The 19,541-nt window shown below is 50.5% G+C and overlaps 8 protein-coding genes across 8 annotated transcripts; 4 read left to right on the top strand and 4 right to left on the bottom strand.

Moving 5' to 3' along the window:
• Positions 1–137: 137 nt before the first annotated feature.
• Positions 138–1,992, bottom strand: N7468_000669 (putative Rab geranylgeranyl transferase escort protein; the record flags this gene model as incomplete). Its single annotated transcript, XM_058469966.1, has 5 exons — positions 138–264; positions 324–480; positions 662–1,687; positions 1,746–1,864; positions 1,919–1,992. 5 exons carry the CDS (start codon positions 1,990–1,992, stop codon positions 138–140), a joined length of 1,503 nt encoding a protein of 500 aa, XP_058335997.1.
• Positions 1,993–3,014: 1,022 nt separating this feature from the next.
• On the top strand, positions 3,015–4,700 carry N7468_000668 (FAD-binding dehydrogenase; the record flags this gene model as incomplete). The annotated part of the gene is made up of 1 exon (XM_058469965.1): positions 3,015–4,700. The coding sequence occupies one exon, from the start codon at positions 3,015–3,017 to the stop codon at positions 4,698–4,700; it is 1,686 nt and encodes a 561-aa protein (XP_058335996.1).
• Positions 4,701–5,449: 749 nt separating this feature from the next.
• Positions 5,450–6,050, bottom strand: cyp1 (putative peptidyl prolyl cis-trans isomerase (CypC); the record flags this gene model as incomplete). The annotated part of the gene is made up of 3 exons (XM_058469964.1): positions 5,450–5,857; positions 5,923–5,964; positions 6,018–6,050. The coding sequence occupies 3 exons, from the start codon at positions 6,048–6,050 to the stop codon at positions 5,450–5,452; spliced, it is 483 nt and encodes a 160-aa protein (XP_058335995.1).
• Positions 6,051–6,284: 234 nt separating this feature from the next.
• N7468_000666 (aspartic endopeptidase) lies at positions 6,285–8,105 on the top strand (the record flags this gene model as incomplete). Its single annotated transcript, XM_058469963.1, has 1 exon — positions 6,285–8,105. One exon carries the CDS (start codon positions 6,285–6,287, stop codon positions 8,103–8,105), a length of 1,821 nt encoding a protein of 606 aa, XP_058335994.1.
• Positions 8,106–8,325: 220 nt separating this feature from the next.
• Positions 8,326–9,549, bottom strand: N7468_000665 (3' exoribonuclease family protein; the record flags this gene model as incomplete). The annotated part of the gene is made up of 1 exon (XM_058469962.1): positions 8,326–9,549. One exon carries the CDS (start codon positions 9,547–9,549, stop codon positions 8,326–8,328), a length of 1,224 nt encoding a protein of 407 aa, XP_058335993.1.
• Positions 9,550–13,833: 4,284 nt separating this feature from the next.
• On the top strand, positions 13,834–16,101 carry N7468_000664 (putative metalloreductase transmembrane component; the record flags this gene model as incomplete). Its single annotated transcript, XM_058469961.1, has 1 exon — positions 13,834–16,101. The coding sequence occupies one exon, from the start codon at positions 13,834–13,836 to the stop codon at positions 16,099–16,101; it is 2,268 nt and encodes a 755-aa protein (XP_058335992.1).
• A 554-nt stretch (positions 16,102–16,655) lies between these two features.
• On the bottom strand, positions 16,656–17,678 carry N7468_000663 (GNAT family N-acetyltransferase; the record flags this gene model as incomplete). Its single annotated transcript, XM_058469960.1, has 1 exon — positions 16,656–17,678. The coding sequence occupies one exon, from the start codon at positions 17,676–17,678 to the stop codon at positions 16,656–16,658; it is 1,023 nt and encodes a 340-aa protein (XP_058335991.1).
• Positions 17,679–18,363: 685 nt separating this feature from the next.
• On the top strand, positions 18,364–19,321 carry N7468_000662 (uncharacterized protein; the record flags this gene model as incomplete). The annotated part of the gene is made up of 3 exons (XM_058469959.1): positions 18,364–18,420; positions 18,481–19,054; positions 19,119–19,321. The coding sequence occupies 3 exons, from the start codon at positions 18,364–18,366 to the stop codon at positions 19,319–19,321; spliced, it is 834 nt and encodes a 277-aa protein (XP_058335990.1).
• Between the last annotated feature and the right edge of the window lie 220 nt (positions 19,322–19,541).

The raw sequence follows: 19,541 nt of genomic DNA, 5'->3' as shown, positions 1-19,541 counted from the left end.
GGCAGATAATTACTAGTGCTTAGACATATATTCCCAGGTCGATTTTGGAGAAATGAAAAACGGCCAAGTATGATCGCTCCGAGGAGCCTGAGTTCTATATCGTATGTACTAGAATGGCATGACAAGCAATAACGGTATTATTCATCAGATGTACCTTCGCGGTCATCAAATATCATAAAGTCATTTGGATCCACATCACCAGCAACCTTCAGCCATGACTCTTTCACGGTGTCGAGGAGATCGTCTTCGAACGCGATATCAAGGCTGGGCGGGGAAAGCTGTAGACATGGGGTGAGTGGGGTGAGTGGGTCTTGAGCTCTGACGGAGTGCCGTCGTTACTAAGTCGACCAAGCTGGGTATATCGCAATGACCATAGAATAATGGCCTTCGGGCCCTCAGCCTGGATGAGTTTATTTACAGCCGATTCAAGAAGAGCCTGTCCTTCTGGCCCTGGGACTGAAACGCCGCCGTAGATGATACCTGCGTTCACATGTTAGCCATATGCGCGACAGATTCATGACGAAATCGGAGGTGAACATTGCTCGTGATCAGTTTAGATAGAAGAAATCTCATCAATGGAGTTACAGCCAATGTAGATAAGTAAAGGAAAGCATCATGCGAGCATTTGGAGGTATGTGAGGATCAAGGCAGATGAACTTACTCTGTTGACGGGGGCAGTCGCCGGTGTCACTCGAATGAATCTGGAGATAGACTGGCGGCGACTGCGGGCTGTTCAATTTGTCACCGGGGAACATTAGAAGGGCACTGGCAGGAACAGGCGCCCCTTCGACAGTGACGGGGAATAGCGAAGCAAAATCGGATGAGACCACACTGACGGATCGTGCAACCTTGGAGCCAAATAGCTCTGGTGTATCGGCAGAGAGGGTCCAAGCAGAGCCAACGACAAACTTGGAGCGTAATTTTTCTCCATTAGACAGATGGACCTCGACCGGGTACTCATCTTCGGATGTTTCATCGGTGATTTTCTGGACACCCGTGTCTAGCGCATAGACGCCTCCACCTACAGCGGATGCACGGCAGGCAACTTGGAGAATTTCAGATCCACAGCCATACTTGGAGACTACGCCACCGAATCCAGGTCCTAAAGAGCCGATGGATGCAAGATGTCGCTTGACACGAGGAACTGCATAGCTCGCCGTTGTTTCCTGCCGGGACAGCTGGGATAGCGAAAGAGAGATGAGGGGATCATGAAGATCTTCTGGTACACTGAAGTTAGACGACAAATATTGTCCAAATGGCACAGACAGGTCTTCGGCAGCCGCTTCTTCGGGTGCCTCGTCTTCTGATTTGCTAATGTGACGCAGGAACCGCATCAGAGCCCGCTTGGACTTCATGCTGATATGCTTGTCTGCGAAAACATCTTCTCGGTTGCCAGGCACACGATGGAAAGCACGTGTGGCAACGGGGTCATCGCCATCAGAAGCTAGGCTGTCTGGGGTATAGATCCACCAGCTTCCCATAGCCATGAACTCCAGCTGGCGATAGACCTTCGAGGATAAGAGGGCAGAGATTAGTGCAGAGCGGGTATAAAGGAAGTATGGAGATAAAGAAAGGGTATAGGCTCGGCTGGCTGCAAGCTTCGGAGGGTCTGACGCTAGCTGCGCAGGATCTTGCGAGTGCTGGTATGACAAAATCTCGACGTCTTCAAATGGAGACCGGCCTCGACCTACCGTTGAATCAAGATCAGCAGGTGGCCAGCTCGCAAGGCCTTCTCGGAGACGCACGTTGATTGACACTATTCATCCACTCCTGGGCCTCGTCCAGACTAAAGGCTGCCTCGGATCCTCCATAGTATTGGTTTTGGTCCAAATGAAGGATTTTCTTTCCTGAGCGCGAAAGAGCTCTTTGGGAATTGAAGTCAGAACCAAGCAGAACGCAGTAGAGCAATCGGACTCACAAGGCCAGAAGGGATTGTGCCAGATCTGTTCCTGCGATAATAACATCCCAGGATGTCTGTGCAAGGGTCTCCATGATGCCAAGCAGAAATGAAGCTGCCGGTGGTGAGTTAACGGACTACAGTGACATGTAAGCTCAGGCCTGAAATGCCAGAGGCCAGAGAGCTACAGCTTCGTAATGCTGAAGGAAAGGAAAAATTTGTTCACGTTGCGGAGCTTCTGTTTTGTGGGCCAAGGCGGTCAGCCGGTGGGGCTCTGCGTTAGGTGAGCTTGCATGTACTCGTCCGGGGTACCCGCCGTTGCTAGAGTGCTTGAATCGAGCTAGACACTGGTATACTTGAGGGTCTACTATACGATCATTCTATCCAAACCAAGGCTCTGATTAGCTATATATAAGAGAATGACAAATATAACAAGCTCCCGTTTGATGCTTACGTAGGTGGGATTCTAACCTTTTTTCATTCATTGCCAGTAGCAAACTGCAGCTTGGAGGGCGGTGGCATACCTTAAATCTTGCAGCGCTCCAGTATCTGATACCAGCCCAGTCCCTCGATCTACGAAATACTGTCTTTCGAAAATCACGATTAATCGGTTCGCGGGGCGTCTTTGGAGACGAAGACTTACGGATTTGTGGGCTTAGAGCTTCAAGCGCATTGTAGCTTGACCCGGTCGCATTTATTACTCGATTCAGACTGTCCATTTGGTCCGACCAAGGCGCCGAAGGATTCAGTGGACCCAGCTCGATGGAGCCGGCCACGGCAGAGGGAGCCGGATGCCAGCGGGGTAGAAGTCTCAAAATTGGAACCACGTTGGAAAATGGTAGGATTTTGGGTATTTCACAGGTCGACACAATTTGCGAAAACTACCCATTAAATTGAGAGTGAGAGCCCGAACGCAGAGGTTCATCTGTACAACACGTAAACAGCCGAGGTCTACCACGTCATCTCTCAATGAGTATCCATTAAAGTATGTCCTACTCAGTCTTGTGTATCGCCTCAAAATCGGCCTGTCTAACAACCAAGCTGAACAGTACACAAAGCCCCAATCAAATCTCAGAGAAGTGATTCTCCCGCGAAACCAGCAGAATTTATAACAATTATGGCGCATGAGTCCCCAGTCATTATAATCGGAGGTGGCTTAGCCGGGCTGGTCGCTGCATATGAGCTCTCTAAACGAGAGGTGCGCACTATCATCGTCGACCAAGAAAACGAGGCAAGCCTAGGTGGACAAGCGTTCTGGTCGCTCGGTGGGCTTTTCTGCGTGAACTCAGCCGAGCAACGCCGAGCTGGGATCAAGGACAGCCGCGAACTAGCGCTACAAGATTGGTTCGGAACTGCCCGATTCGATCGCGAATGCGATTACTGGCCGAGAAAATGGGCGGAGGCTTTTGTCGACTTCGCAACAGAACACCTTGAGGACTACGTCAAAGCACTGGGATTGGAGTTTCTTAGCGTAGGGTGGGCCGAGCGAGGAGACGGAAATGCTGCAGGGCATGGCAATTCTGTTCCAAGATTCCATCTCACATGGGGAACTGGCCCAGCTGTGACCCAACTTTTCGAGAAGCCAGTTCGAGAAGCTGAGAAAAAGAAACTTATCGAGTTCAAGTTCCGACATCAAGTTGATTCTTTGCTGGTGGATGAGAATTCTGGCGCTGCTATCGGCATCCGTGGGAAAATCCTCGAGCCATCTGAAACGGCTCGTGGTGTGGCAAGCAGCCGCAAGAGTATCGATACGTTTGAGCTTCATGGATCATCTATTTTAATCAGCAGTGGTGGAATTGGCGGTGACATCGAGTTGGTAAAGAAGAATTGGCCTGTTGATCGCCTCGGTCAGCCACCATCAAAGGTCGTTGTTGGCGTTCCTGCTCACGTCGATGGCCGTATGATCGGTATCGCTCGAGAAGCCGGAGCTGATGTCATCAATGAGGATCGGATGTGGCACTACACCGAGGGTCTTGAAAACTGGAATCCTATTTGGCCTAATCATGGTATCAGAATTCTCCCCGGCCCTTCCTCTCTATGGCTTGATGCCTTGGGAAACAGACTGCCGCCTATGCTTTATCCCGGGAGTGATACACTGGCGACGCTGAAGCACATTTGTGGTACTGGATACGACTACTCTTGGTTTGTCCTGGACCGTTCAATAATTTGCAAGGAGTTTGCACTCTCTGGCTCTGAGCAGAACCCCGACATTACCGGAAAGAGCATTCTAGGAGCGCTCCAACGCGTTTTGGGCTGGTCACCCCCTGGGCCGGTACAAGCATTCATGGATAAAGGCTCCGACTTCATACTGGAAGCAACACTACCCGGACTCGTCGATCGTATGAATAAACTGGCTGAAGAGCGCAACGGACCTATCATTGAATTAGAGAAACTGGAGAGTGAAATCCGAACTCGGGATATTCAACTCGACAACGAGTACACCAAGGATGCCCAAATTATGCTGATCAAGAACGCATTGAGCTACTGGCCAGAGAAATGGACCAGGGTGGCAAAGCTCCACAAGCTGACTGATCCAGGATATGGCCCCTTTATTGCAGTCCGACTGAACATTTTGACCCGAAAAAGTTTAGGAGGCATTCATACCAACTTAGAAGGAAATGTCCTTCGCCCGGACGGAAGCCCGTTCCCGGGGCTTTATGCTGCAGGTGAAGCAGCTGGATTTGGGGGAGGGGGCGTTCATGGATACAGTGCTCTTGAGGGTACTTTCTTAGGGGGTTGTATATTTTCAGGAAGAGCAGCAGGTATCAGCATGGCAGAGAAGGTGAAGGAGTTAGCTGCATGAGACTCGGACTATCTAGGCTCCAAGTTCCAGGCTTTGAGCTGGTAAAGGAATGCTCGGAAAATGTGATGAATTGCATTCAGTATCACCTCACGCTGCTCTTTCCCTTTGATTCGTCGTGAACCTGGCCCATTGCAAAATGAATAAGATCTAAGTAGCCCTCGAGTGACAATGGCTCACGTAGCCCATAACATCACGTGCATATGATGACTCAGCCAAGCGGTTTAAATGGATTGGAATCGAACTCCACCGGAGGAAGTTTTCTCTCCCATGCCACTCCCAGTGCTTGCACAGCTCGGTTGCCTCACCATGGCAATCTCGGGCTTTATGGCGCAGACCTTCACTGGTTCTCGTCGGGGGAGTGGCAGATGAGAAATTCACTCTGTATCTGCTGCTCTGGATTTATGATCTGATGGAAGCGGTTCGTTTGTAGTGATACATTCATATTTTCTTAGCTAGGTGTACGAACCCCACACATCGAATCCCTCGTAGACCATCAATGTTGGACGTAAACCCGTTCTGGTAGGGGCATTGTCACGAAGGGGGCCCCCATCCAGTCTTGGATGGTAGTCGGGCGGCGCTTGAGATTTGTCTCCTGCGTTACGCAGGCCAAAGGACATGTATACTCTCGTATGCCCTTCATGGAATATGGGTCGCGATTGATGCAAGACAGCAGAGCAACGCGTAAACAATAATGCAGAACCTCGAACAAGCAATTGTGCAATCTTAAAGTCTTGCGCTTTAAAGGCTGCTCACTCTTCACCCTCCACAACCCTTGCGCGAATGATTTTCACCTCATCGACTGGTCGGTCTTCGCCCCGAGTCTTGACTAGTCCCATGCGCTGGATGACTCTCATGCCGCTTTTGACACGACCAAAAATTGTGTGTTTTCCGTCCAGCCAGGGCGTTGGAGCCAGGGTGATAAAAAATTGGCTGCCATTTGTGTTGGGACCGCTATTTGCCATGCTCAATACCCCAGCGCCCGTGTGCTTTAGATCGTCGCGAATCTCATCCTCGAATTTCTCGCCGTAGATCGAACTTCCGCCTCGGCCAGTGCCCGTTGGGTCGCCCGTTTGAATCATAAAGTTGGGAATAATGCGGTGGAAGATCACATTGTTGTAGTAGCCACGCTGCGCGAGAGTGGCAAAGTTCTTGCAGGTCTAAAAAGATTTCAAGAGTTAGCTGGAGAGCTATTCGTAGGGCAGTCGTGAAGTGGGGTGCTGACCTTGGGCGCATGGGAGTTGTAGAGCTCAACAGTGAAAGAACCCTGAGAAGACGTTAGCTTTAGGACAGAAAAAGACAAAAACAGGAGAACCGGACCATTGAGGTATCGAATACCACGTCGGTTGCCATCGTGGAGCTAGGTGATCTTCTGGTTGCGAGCGAGAGGGAAGGTGCGAAATAAAAAAGGCGGAGGAGGCTGGCAATCGACATTCTCCCTCAACGTGGGAACTTCGGATCGAAACACGCAACCTTTTGATAAACAACCCTGCTCACAATGGAGTGATTCATCGACAATTTCCTGGATACTTCTCTTTCTCTTGACTTGCACCATCTCACTGTCTCCTGAAAATCTGAGACAGTATCATGGCCGAGGCCGACATCAGCCCCCTCGCTGAGGTGCTCGGGCACGCATTCTATCATTTCGAGCGCATACGGCCCTTCTTGCCCACCTACGGCCACTTGTTGGTTGCTGCACTATTTCCAATCTGGATTGGAGCCCATGCATCTCTTTCTAGGCCGTCTTCAGCTGCCAAGCCTCAGAAGAAGGGAGACGATGAAACCGACACTGATGATGAAGAATCGGAAGACACAGGCCCCATCCAGAAGATGGAAGGGCTGGAGCCATCGGATGCTCTCATGTTCCCGCTTACTGCCGGACTGACCCTCGGTGGGCTGTACTTGGTGATCAAGTGGCTAGAAGATCCCGCGATCCTGAACAAGATCCTGAGTTTTTACTTCTCACAGATGGGGCTTTTCTTTGCTGTTGCCTTCTTGAAGGACTTCTTCTTGATTGTCCGCTCTGTGATATTCCCGCAATATTATCGTTCGTGGGGCAGACTCTACCGAGTGAATCAAGCGAAGCGTGTTTCCAAGTCAGATGGATCGGAAGATGTACGATTGTCGCCGCTGCCTGGGGTATTTGGGTCCATCCCTCTGCCTACTGCCATCTTAAATACCCTTTGGGCTTTGCGCAATGCTTGCTACCAGCGGTTGAGGGTGCGAGCAAAAGTTCGAGGTGCACTCGAAGGGAAGATGCTGGTGGGTCTTCTCGACATGTTGAGTGTCATTATTTCCCTGGTTGCAGTGGGATACTTCGCTTTCGTGACGAAGCCATGGTGGCTAACCAACTTCTTGGGATTCAGCTTCTCCTATGGAGCTTTGCAATTTATGTCTCCGTCAACTTTCTGCACTGGCTCAATGATTCTAGGGTCCTTATTCTTTTATGACATCTACTTTGTGTTTTTTACACCTCTGATGGTCACTGTCGCCACAAAGTTGGATGTTCCGATCAAACTCCTGTTTCCTCGGCCGCCAACAGCAGGCGAGGAGAAGTCATTGGCCATGCTTGGTTTGGGTGATATTGTCATCCCAGGCATGATGATTGGACTAGCCCTGCGGTTTGACCTTTTCCTCTATTACAAATGCAAAGGGGCTCAAATAGCCCAGCTCACTGGCTTGAGTGAGGTGGTCAAGCCGAAATATGAACGAGCGACTGGTTCCTGGGGCGAGAAGTTTTGGGCCCCAGCCATCGCCCCGCAAAGCCTGGAGCTTCAACCCCCTTACTTCGATGCGCGGTCATTTCCCAAGGTTTACTTCAAGGCCAGTATTGTAGGCTATGTGATTGGGATGATCACAACGCTTTTGGCCATGCAATATTCCAACCATGCTCAACCCGCTCTGCTATATCTTGTGCCCAGTGTCTTGATCTCGCTTTGGGGTACAGCCTTCTTCCGGGGGGAAATTCGCGATATGTGGGAATTCTCGGATGCCGAAGAAGACGATGACGAAGAAAAGTCCGACAAAGAAGACACGAAGAACGAAGAGACCGACAAGACCGAAAATGGACAGGGTATTAAGGGTCTCTTCTCTCGAGTATGGTATGGTAAACCCGACGGTGCGAAGGAAGATGACGTTGCAAAGAAGACAGGGCCAAGTAGCTCCATCAAAAGTGAAGGCTCGAAGAGCTCTGACTCTGAAAAGCCCAAGGATACTGGCTCAACAGATGACTATGACTTGTTCTCCTTCTCTGTCTCTTTGCATCGCAAGAAGCGGAGCAGTTCTGCCTCATCGGCGGCCAAGCCAGACCCCGAAAATGAACCTGTGATGATCCCTGGGCCCGTGGAAGGCAGTGAGCGGCCATTGAAGAAACGCCGTGGCACACCGAGGAAGCCATCGCATGATTGATGAGAGTGCTTCCTTGTTCATTTGCGCGACTGGCTCGAGGTTTGTTATTCTACTTTTCAAACTAGTGTATTCTTATGACAAGCCAACGACTGAACAAAGTCATATCGGCATACCTTCCATGTATTCTAGTAGCAACGAAGAGAGTGAAAGGTCAAATCGGTCTTTATGGCATCTCATAAAGGTGGTATCATGTTCTTTTGTAACTGCTTCAAACTACCTCTCAGCACTGTTCGAGGATCTGCTTCATCTCATCCCATCTTTGAGCCGACATGCTCACCAACTGTCGAAGGTCCTCGGTATCGATTATCCATCCGCCATGCTTTTCCATTTTCACAATCACGGTCTTCCCTTGCCCGTTACTCTCCTTATCAACAACAAGGCAAGCCCTTTCTTGGCTCAGACCTTCTTCATAGCCATCGGGGTCAGCCAGGATCCAAGTCTGCTTGAAGCCCCTGCGCTTCGGCTCATCAGCCTTTGGAATGACAACAGCTCGGTATGCGGCCGCGGCATCTGCGTCAAAGACACAGAACGAGCTAGCAATGGGGAATCCTCGTAAGCTCAGCTTGCGTGCTTGAGAAACATCGTCGGAGCAGAGAATCGTCTCATTATCAATATCCCACCAAGCCTTTGGAAGCTTAGTATCGCGCAAAGCAGCTAGCACAGATGCCCATGCTGCGTCGAAGGGGTTTCCTGCAAGAGAGATAATCATGACATCGATGTAGAGAACCCAGAATGCCTTGATTTCTCGGGGCTTGCTGAGACCAGCGGCACCCGGGCCAGCATCGACATCCATAGCCTCATCCTCATTATGTCGTTCGAGATCTTCGCGTCCAAGATTCGGCGGCTGATACCAGATGCGCAAGTCATCCGCTCGCACGAGGCGGGAAGTGTGAAGAAGCGAGAGTATTTGATGAGAGAGAGATTGGGCTAGACTCGACGGTGGAGCGCCTGGAGTAAAGCCGGGGGCACAGCCTGTACTCAGAGAAAGGTTGGGAACGAGGAGATTGAGGTCTTGAATGTGAGCTCGGTCTTCATCATCTTGGGCATCGGCATAGGTATCGTCAGATTCCTCGGTGGGCTTTCCTCCCAGATCGCCTAGACGTCGGCGCTTGTGAGTGTTGCCTGATGAAGCCTGCGATACACTCCATGATGCGATATCATCTGTATGCAAAATCTCGGCGCGGACACCGCACACAGCAGTCGTATCTCCGACGCGCACCACGGCACTACCATTAGTGTGTGTAAGAGAGCCTGAATTGGCTGATGTGACTCGGAATTGAGCCGGGGCGCGGCCATTGGCGCGAATAGAAGGTTGGTTACTCGCCGGAGGAGGGGAGAGGTGGGCAAGCAGGTAGGCGTGAGGTTGGAGGCGGGCGAATTGGGATGGCGGGAGTGACAGTGATGGTGGTGCTGCAGGGACAGCACTCGCTGTTGGAGTAGCCATGACTGATGGAGTAGCTTATCTTTTGCCCTCCTTTAAGTAGATCTTCGAAGCTCTGGAGGTTTATGAAAAAGTGGTATTGATTTTCACGGCAGAATCATCCCGCCTGTGGGCGGTCTTCTTATGCCTCAGGCATCGAAGGTCGTGTGAACTGCACCGTAATAAGAGCCAACATGTCTAAAAAGACAGTAAGTGCAACGTGGAAATGTGGCAGCGGTCAATAAGCAGGCTGCAAATTGGCGAAGAGCCATTGCCTCACGCCCACGAGAGTCATTTGGTCCATCCTCAATTCTATCCTGGATTAGAGCTCGGCGAAAAAAAAGCTGTCTATGACGATGATTACGCTACAGTACGGGTGGAAATAACCCCCACCTATATCAAGAAACCATCCAGCAGCTAGAATCCTTTTCCAATGCAGAACCCACCCAACAGAAACAGACGCGAAGTCGAACCGGTCAGCATTTATCGACTTTATTGGAATATGTAATAGGCGGGCTCGAAGCTCAACTCCACCACGCTAATGCGGCCCGGTCACCTCCAGTACAAGGGATGTGCCCCACCCACAATATTGACCCAATTACTGTGACCCCCCAACGCCATCACAAACGCGGCAGTAAGGGGTTTAGGTTGGGCGGTCAGCCTGACGACGTTTGTTATTTTGCTTATGGCCCAATAACTCATTAACATACAACCCTCGACAATCCTACATGAGAGGGCCGCTTTTCCGATGTCCTTGAGCGCGGCCTTGAAAATGTCGTCTACATTGTTTCCGAAACAATTACTGCTCCCACCTCGTCTTTCTTCGGTAGTGCCGAGATCGTTTCCTTTTCTGCACCGGTCGAACTAAACTGGTTGAGTAATAAATAGATTGTTGATGATGACGACCATCTTCAGCCTCACGACGAACAGCTCCTTTCTGCATTAGAACAAAGCCGGTGCTACTGGTATCAGCTCGCTTCACTGGCCTGCGCCCTCCGACACCATGGCTTGCCTTCGGAGTATACAAGCCCTCGCCAAAGTCTTCATAAGATACCTCAATTTCAAGGCCGACCTAGGGAGACCTATGCCCGTCCCTATGGAAATTCCCCAAATCTTGCCCTTTGCTTCCAAGCTAACTCTACCTGGAAGTTGCTAGAGAATCCAAATTGCGATAGAATCAAAGCGGCGAAATCACACTCAGCTCTGCTACATATTGGTATCAGTACTGCAACCCCTTACAGCTTTCACGGTGGCATTTGCAATTCGTGGGTCCGGACCAGAGACGAAAAAAATCCCTTGTCCTCAATATTTGGGAATTCTCGCTCTTGGCTGGTGTTATGTTCTATCTGCACGGCTCATTGAGATATGCGGGGATGGTGCTACCATGCAATATAAGAGTGATGCGATTCAAAAAATCCCAGGGAAACAATCAGAAGACTCTCAATCGCATGTCATCGATATTGGGGAAGTGGATGAGGAAGTGGCGTGTTGGTGGTCGGCGATACTCGCTCCACACGCAGGGTGGGAAGGCGTTGTGGAACGAAGTTCCAACTGCAAGTACTTCACTCCGTGGACAATTTCTCGCGAGTGCAAAACAAGTTTTAGTCTCAAAGGGGGACCGTCTTCTGTATCCCCTTCCCATACGCCCTTATCTTCAACTAGAGCTTTTCAAGTACTTTTGGAGTTTTGCCGCTTGCATGAACTGGGAAGTCAATTGCCCATTGCCCTGGCGATGGCAATCAGTTTCCCAACACACAGATTTTATGGCTCGACAGTCCAATTACCTTCTCCGTTTTCAACAGGTGGCTACAAATCAAATACCCGCACCGAAGCCATTTCCTCAGCATGGGCAAATCTGAATGACGACCTTCCATATTATATAAGCTTGAGCTGTATCCCGGAAGTATTGATGTCAGCTCTTTGCGGGTCTTTTTGGGAACCGGAGGTTCCCTGCAATCTTGTCAGCCCTTGGCTTCATCCAGTGCTAAATGAGGTCCTGGGTGGGGCTTCTCTCAAAAAAAGCCACAATCAAGAAATCCTTGCTTTGATAGGTGCCATTCGCCGACCAAACTTGAGTGCACTTTGGGTTGGAGCAATTGCTAGTGGACTCGGCCCTATAATTCTGCAGAAGGTCAGCAGGGGGAGGCCACCTCTTGAACCTCTTGCCCATCCCTGGACTGGCTCTGCGCAAAGCTTCATGGATATTCCAGGCTCAGGTCCATATACCTGTGAAGAGTCGGGAAGCATCTCAAGGACAGATGTGTGGCGTTTACTTCATCTCCCTTCGATTGAGGAGGATGATTTATGCTATACATACGCCCCCAGTACACCTTGGGCACCATGCGGCACCTCTCCAACGACGAATTGCGCTCTTCGTGTCACTGCACACTTGAAGTGCCCTCGGCATGAATATCAATACGAACATTTTACTTGGGAATTGGCGGATGGAGCGATTATTCACGATTATGGATTCTCGAGAACAAATTTTGAACAATTCTCGAAAATAAAGTTTGAACAAAGTATCCCCGCTGTTGAGAATGCAAAAATATTTGAAAAAAAAGAAATTGATCAAACTGCTTCAAGAGAAGCTTCGTTGGATGTTTTCCACTGGTTATTGATCAATGGAGAGGGCCTACCCCCTGAAGGTATCTATCAGGATGAATGGCTTCAAGAACTTTGGGAAGAAAGCTCTATGGATGTGGATGAGATTGATGAGCCACATACTCCAAACTCTGGCATCAAAAAGGAAGGTCATATTGAATCATGGCTCAATAGAATTGACTAGCAAAACATATAACCCGCCGAGCATGGCAATTTCTTTAGCATGGGTCAGCATTCGGTCATATCGGGAATGCATACTGATCTCACCTGCTAAAGACCTTATGCTCCTGCACGTGGAATATTGCTGGTTGAAACCCAGTCTTCTGGGATACCTCCTGGATGAGCAGGACAACGCTTGCAAATCCTGTAATACAACCCGTCGCAGTCACCTGGAGCTGTGCACCGTTTCCATCGAACCCTTTAACTTGGAGCGCGACAGACTTCGTAGCGGTGAATGCCATTGGCATGGCCGCATGCTGCGTTGGTGCAAAACCCCGATCGACCAGAGCTATGGCTCATCTTTGGATTTGAGCAGACTGAATTTAAGATCTGTTAACACGTCATCTGAGAAATAATTGGCAAGGATCGTACAGTCTACATTGTGATTCTGGAAAAGGTCCAGCTCGTAAAACAGAGATACCGTTAATCAATATACGATTTCCAGTATGTGTTTGTGTTAGGAATGCTCGAATAGATGTGAGTGCTCAAGAACATAACGAAACAAAAGGCGAGAGGCTTATCTAGTGTACGGAACAGTTCTGAATTTGCGCTTGCTACGTCCAAAACTACCATGGCGCCAAAATGCTCAAACCCATTAGTTAAACGAGGCCTAAGCGCCGCTCTTAGGAGGCTGCAACTTCCTTTCCCATCTATTTTGAAGAGAATGGCAGATCTTGTAATTTGGGGGAATTGTCAACGGTTAACACCCCGCTGATCCATCAGCACTTAAGCGCAGATGAAGCTCATACTCGGTGTTCTTTACACGCGTTCACACGCTATTCATGCTCAACACTTCATAAGGGTGATGGTCATGTCCTCGGCACAGGAAACTAGTGGTAGGGAGAAGCCTTCCTGAAGTTTACCATTCCCCTTCGGGTTAATGTCCTGGTGTACGGAGTAGTCAGCAGGTGATTAGCTGCCCAGGTGGCCCAATACGGAAACGGTGTCACAAAGTTGATCCAAAGACTCCACTGTGATTGGCCTGCAGGGCGCTAAACCATCACACATCACTGGAGATCACTCCGCATGAGGGGGTTGCGTTGCAGTCAAGTGAAGCGCCCAGGCAAGCCCGAAGTACCCACCCTGGAACGAGCCCTCCTGGAACGATTCTCTGTGTTATTGGCTCGGACGGTAGTTCAGAAGCCGAACTCATGCAGCCATGGCTTATCCCGTCACAGTGTACGACGATGTTTTCGGTGCAGTGCCCCCCCCACTTGTGCTGTTCCATACAATTAGACCTCCCCCTCCCCTTTCCATTTTCTCCGATCAAGTTTTGAAGAGCTCTGAGCATGTGCTTGACGCTGTCATAACACGCGGGAGAGAGCGACTCGCATGCAAAGAGATCTCGTTTCGATAGAGGTACGCAAACCGTGAGAATGCCCAGAGGCACATGGAATATGGATTGAAAGCTAAAAAAATATTGTGCAGTGAGATGCTGTCTGCGCTCAGGAAGGAGCGCCATCTTTCATAATAATCAACTTGAACACGATGTGGAACGAGATGAGCTCCCTCGCCAAGCGGGTCTATGTCGAAATTACGGCCTCGACCACCGCCGCTGAGCGAAATGAGATGAACCGCGACAATTTCCGGAATGCTGGGAAATACGGATATGGGTTCGTCTACTTTGCCGTGGTGTTGCTGGTCTGCACATCGGTCGTACGCTTCTATAATACTTGGGGCGATAAAATGCGGATTGTGCTGCATAGAGAGAACGGATCGCCGGACCTCACAGACTCGAACAATGCTTCGTCGCCTGACGAATACGAACTCCCCAGTGCAGGCACTGATGCTTCCAGCGCACAGTTCTTCCCATCACCGAACTTGAAATCATCCGCCCCAACCTCTCAACCTCTGCGACGGGAATCTTTCCTGCAGCGGCTGGTTCCTCTGAACAAGTCTATCGCGCTCTTCCGATGGGTGTTTTATCGACCTATACCCTCGTTCAGGATCGGCAGTCTGGTATTTGCCTTTCCGTCAGGCGCTGTGGTGGCAATCATATTCGTCGCTTTGGTCTTTGTGGTGCTGTACTGTTTCGTGCCACAGCCATTGTACTATTGGTCGATTGCACTAGGCTCACCACCGCTCGCGATTCGGGCGGGTATGCTGGCTGTCGCGATGGTACCGTGGATTGTCGCATTGGCCACGAAAGCGAACCTGATCACCATGCTCACGGGACTGGGCCCCGAGCGATTGAATGGACTGCACCGATGGTCAGCCTATATTTGCCTTTTCCTCTGCTTGGTGCACATGATTCCGTTTTACGTCACGCCAATCTGGACCGATGGGGCCATGATCAACTACCGTAACTTTTACAATCTCCCGATCTATGTATATGGAACTGGCTGGGCAGCGATGGTGCCGATGCTGGTGCTGTGCATCCATTCGCTCCCTTTCCTCCGTCACCGCCTGTACGAACTCTTCATCTATATCCATATCCCAGTGTCTTGGATCTTCGTGGCCATGCTGATTTGGCATACGAAGAACTATCTCCATTCGTGGGGTTACCTGTTCTCAACGGTGGCTATTTGGGCGATTACTTACTTTATTCGCCTGTTCTACCTGAACTGGTCGAGCCCATTCCGCACGGAGTCCTTCATGATCGGAGAGGAATGTTCTGTGACTCTGCTCCCGCAGAACGCCATCAAAGTGACTATCCCCACGGAGATGCGGTGGCGTCCTGGGCAATACGTCTATCTACGGATGCCAAGGATTGCACTATTCGAGAGCCACCCATTCACTATCGCCTCCCTCTGTAGCGATGATTTACCATCGGCATATGGTCAAGACTATCGTGATATGACCTTGGTGTTCCGCCCATTCAAAGGGTTCACCCGCAAAGTGCTCAACAAAGCTCTGGAGATGGGCCCATTCCAGACATATTCGGCCTATGTCGAAGGGCCCTACGGAGGAATGCATCGTCAACTGGCCGCTTTTGATGATGTGGTTTTCTTTGCTGGGGGAAGTGGGATTACTGCGATTGCTAGTCAGCTTCTGGACTTGATCAAGAAGATCCGTGATGGAAAGGCGGTCACAAAGTCTGTCAAGGTCATCTGGATTCTGAGAAACGCAGAGACCATGGAATGGTTCCAAGAGGAGCTTCGCATCTGTCGGGATAGTGCACCCGCCAATATCGTGAATTGCCACTTCTTCCTCACTGGCCTCAACCAAGTTGATCAAGCGGGACGGGATGTGGTCCAGGAAAAGATCTACGATATGCTGCAGGGAATTGACAAGAGGAGCTCAGCCTATATTCAAGAAGTAGCTGCAGGCGATGAAGAGAGAGAAAAGGAATTGCGTCGGGAGAACGAGGACGGCATTGCTCCTCTACCAAATGCTTACGCTGCGAACTACTTTGCTACTAGCCGCCATTATCCTCAAACTTACGCTTTCCCGCAGCCGGGCATGGTCCCCCATGGAGCACCCAGGGCTCCTCAGAGTGTACCTTTTGACTTTGGCTTTGGCAACGGTCAACAACTACCTCAGCAGACGGCAATCCCGAAGCAGACACCACGTTACGCATCATTCCAGCCGATGACGCGGAGGGATAATTGGAAGACCGATTACTTCCGCCCAGATGTGCCTAAGATGCTGAACGAGTTCTCTAAGGGATTTGGGCGTCGCGCTTGCGTCTTTGTCTGTGGACCACCTAGTCTGCGTGTGGACGTGGCTAATACCGTGGCGAAACTGCAAATGCAAGTCTTGACGGACTCGTCCAAAGATGAGATCTATCTACATGCAGAGAACTACAACATCTGATCTTCGAATTTCATTGGCGATGCTTTCTTGCATACCTGTTTGATACCCGTGACGCGTTCTAGACCACTGAATGAAGCAATCCTTCTCTTTGCTAAATATCCTTGAGAATTCAAGGGAGTTAAAAGATTAATTTATATGTTTATCGCTAGACTTTCGCAATGGCTCTGGGTCACCTTCCAAAGTTCTTCTTAGTCACTTGGATCATCAAGTGATTGTTCTTCCAATATTGCATGCGGCGTAGCTTCTACCTACATTCGTACTAGGGGAGGTATACATGCATTATTGCTAGTACTAGATATTAAACAGCGGAAGCTCTGGCGCTCAAGTCCCTGAAAGTCGAACAAAAGCCTTCTTATTGGTATCGTGAATGAGCCTGTTCGAAGACATCGGGGGACCACAAACCCTGCTACATATGAGGTTGAGCATACCGTTGGAAATCAACGGATTGAAAGACAACTTCCAGTTGGAACATGGTAGGGTTCATTTAATTCATAGGGTATCCGAGAATGCAAGATCGTGACGACAATAAAGCTACTTAGATCTCAGAATATGCATCACCTCCGTTGAGTTTGGCTCCCATTCTGCTCCTCGGCCTTGCGCTTCCTAGGAAGGGCTTCGCTCTCATTTCTCTCGAATATCTGTGATTCATGCAGAACGTCATGATCATCATCTTCACCATCCTCGACTTCCACCTTCTCCCAGTCCTCATCATCAGCATCATTAGGCGATAACTCCCTCTCTTGGGGAGCGCCTGTCGCTGCGGGAGGAGATTTGACTTTAGCCGCTCCTGTCGCTTCCTCCCACGGCACATCTAGTTGAACGATCTTTGCGCCAGAGGGACTGAGACGACGATAGTAGCCTTCAATGACACCATCCTTCAACACAAAGCCCCGCGATTCATACCACTTTAGTGCATCCTCATTTGCCTCGTGGACGTGGGCCGTCACAGAGCGGATATTGTAGTGCTTCACAAGATCAGAAACCGTGCGCTTTGAAGCATCAGTCTCATTACTAGTGTAAAGTATAGAGTTTAGCAGGGATGCTGCCACGCCATGGCCTCGATACGGCGAAAGCAGATGTAGTGTCTGGATGTATAGATTTGTAGCCTCGGGCTTCTCGGCTTCCGGCTCTGCCTCGAGTCTCTCTAGACGGCATCGTATGCCTCCAATTACCTTATTGTTCCAAGAGGTTTCATTCTCATCAGTGAACGTCGGCGTCGGGTGGTCATGGTAGACTGCGACGCGTGATATTGACGCGACAACCGGATCGGTGATTATGGCCGTATAGAACGAGTTGGGGTAGCGAATAGGCAAGAGAAGGCCCGTAATCCTGGTCAAGGAGGGGATATGCGCTGTCTTCACCGTTTCCACCGTAATATGGGGGTGCGGTGTCCTGTACGCTGCTGCGACAGTATGTGGATAGGGTGTAAACGACTCCTTGGTGACATGGGACTTCGCAACATCTGGCGGTTGCAGTGGGGGCGGGTGTATAGGCGGCCCGGCACGCGAGGCTGCAGGAGCTGACGGTCGAGGCGTCGACGACCTCGACTGGGATTTTGGGAAGAATTGGTATGCCATCAGGACTGCGGAGGAGTGGATGTCGAGGCCCCCGAACACCGTGAAGGTGAAGTCCAGTCAGTTCCAGGTGCGGAGAAACGATAAGATAAGCGGCGGCCGTGACTTTGACAGTTCATCTTCGTTTTCCGGCATCGACCTTTTGACTATCATCCTTCCCCCCCAGCCCAGCAGCTCGTGGTAAGTGTGCTTTCCTTTCAGTTGTCTCGATCCGCAAGGTGGCCATTGAATGATCTCCTTGGCTTTCATTGGCAAAGAGTTTTTTTTTCTCTTCTTTGTCGCGTTGCGCTCCCCCTATTGGTACGCCTGTTTAAGTGGGCTCTTACCTACCTCATCACTCATCCCAATTCCGAGTTCCCGATTTCTACTTCGGCATCTGTTTTCCTTTGGGATTTGGCCCTGTGCTAATACCGGGGCTCAGGTTCTAGGACGGGGAGCCTACTCGCGTTCATTTGCGGTCGTTCTATGGTCGCCACCTCCACTTGTTCGGACCGACTCCGGCCTAGTTGCACCGGCACCTCCCTACATACAGAACACGGCACATGGACGACTAGACCCTCGCACTCGTGCGAATTGAGGCATCTGGACCGTGCCGTGGGCCAGTACGCCTGTGGGGAATCTACGCAGTAGGAATTGTACAAGTGCAAACTCGAGCAGGGTAGTTCCTTGCCCAGCACCGCCCCGGAAAATGGCCGGCCCCGACTCCACAAACCCGGTCTTTCCTGCCGGTACTGTCGCTAAAGTGGTATGTGTTGTCTCATCAAGCTCGCGCGAGGTGGTATTGGACGCTCACGGGTTTCGCTAGTCAACCGATATCCTCAATGAAACCTTCCACAACATAATCCATGATCTGGTCGCCAAGGTCCACCGCGAAGAGAAAATCGCGCGGATGCGCTCTGCCGTTGTCCTTGCGCGACAAAAGGCCGAGGAGGGAGCTCTTGTCCCGGATGAATCGCCAAGCAAATCGGTAGCCGATGGAAAGGCCAAGGAAGTCATTATCGATGCGAACAAGCTTGCCAACACCCATCTGGAGACGGACGCGGCCATCTTCGATCGCGGGAAAGTACACTTGAAGGGCAACCCTATGCACACCGTCAAAGAAATCGTCTGCCCAGACTGCCGACTGCCGCGACTTTCTTACCCGCCAGTCGGGGCTGGATACCGACCACCACCAGACTCCAACCGCGAATACTGTCAAAATGGCCCGCTTATTACGATTCCCGGCCATGATGTGCATGGCAAGATGTTCGCGGTGATGCCGAACCCGAAGAAGCGAAAGAACGAGAAAGACAGCACGATTCCCGAGATTCCCACCAGCAAATGCCCCCTTTGCCCGCGTTACTTTGTCATGAACCGTGTTGCTCAGCATCTGGAACGCTGTATGAATATTTCCGGTCGTGGGGGTAGTACACGTAACAAGACGCCAACCGACAGCGGTGCTAGTGGCGCCAGCAGTCCCACATCCTCAGCACCGAAGCGTTCGCATACAGATGATGATGAGGGGAGCCCCAGTCCCACAAAAAAAGAAGAAGCTCAACTCCTCTAAGAAGGGATCGGTCAACAAGCCCGGTCCTAGTAAACTGAAGAACTCTTTTACTGTGGAAGATAATGACGACGATATCAAGAGCGACAATGCGGATGCATAAGGGGAAGAATGATCCTTTCGATCGACTCCTTTCCTGACTTATCGGGGTGTTTATGGCGTTCTTTGCTTCTTTGCCTATCCTTTTCTCATTTTTCTTTCCCCATTGTGACCCTACTTTCGACGCCCGCCCCTTTTTTTTTTTCATTTTTCCTTCCTTTCGACTTACAAGTCTCATGTTTATGGCGTCTCTGGATTGGTCTTTCCCTAAGAATTGCATAGAT

The sequence above is a fragment of the Penicillium chermesinum genome, assembly GCF_028974085.1.
Source record: "Penicillium chermesinum strain IBT 19713 chromosome Unknown utg000001l:1.0-1975020.0:1.0-1976611.0, whole genome shotgun sequence".
In the NCBI taxonomy this organism is placed as follows: domain Eukaryota; kingdom Fungi; phylum Ascomycota; class Eurotiomycetes; order Eurotiales; family Aspergillaceae; genus Penicillium; species Penicillium chermesinum.
This window is presented reverse-complemented; position numbering and strand designations above follow the sequence as displayed.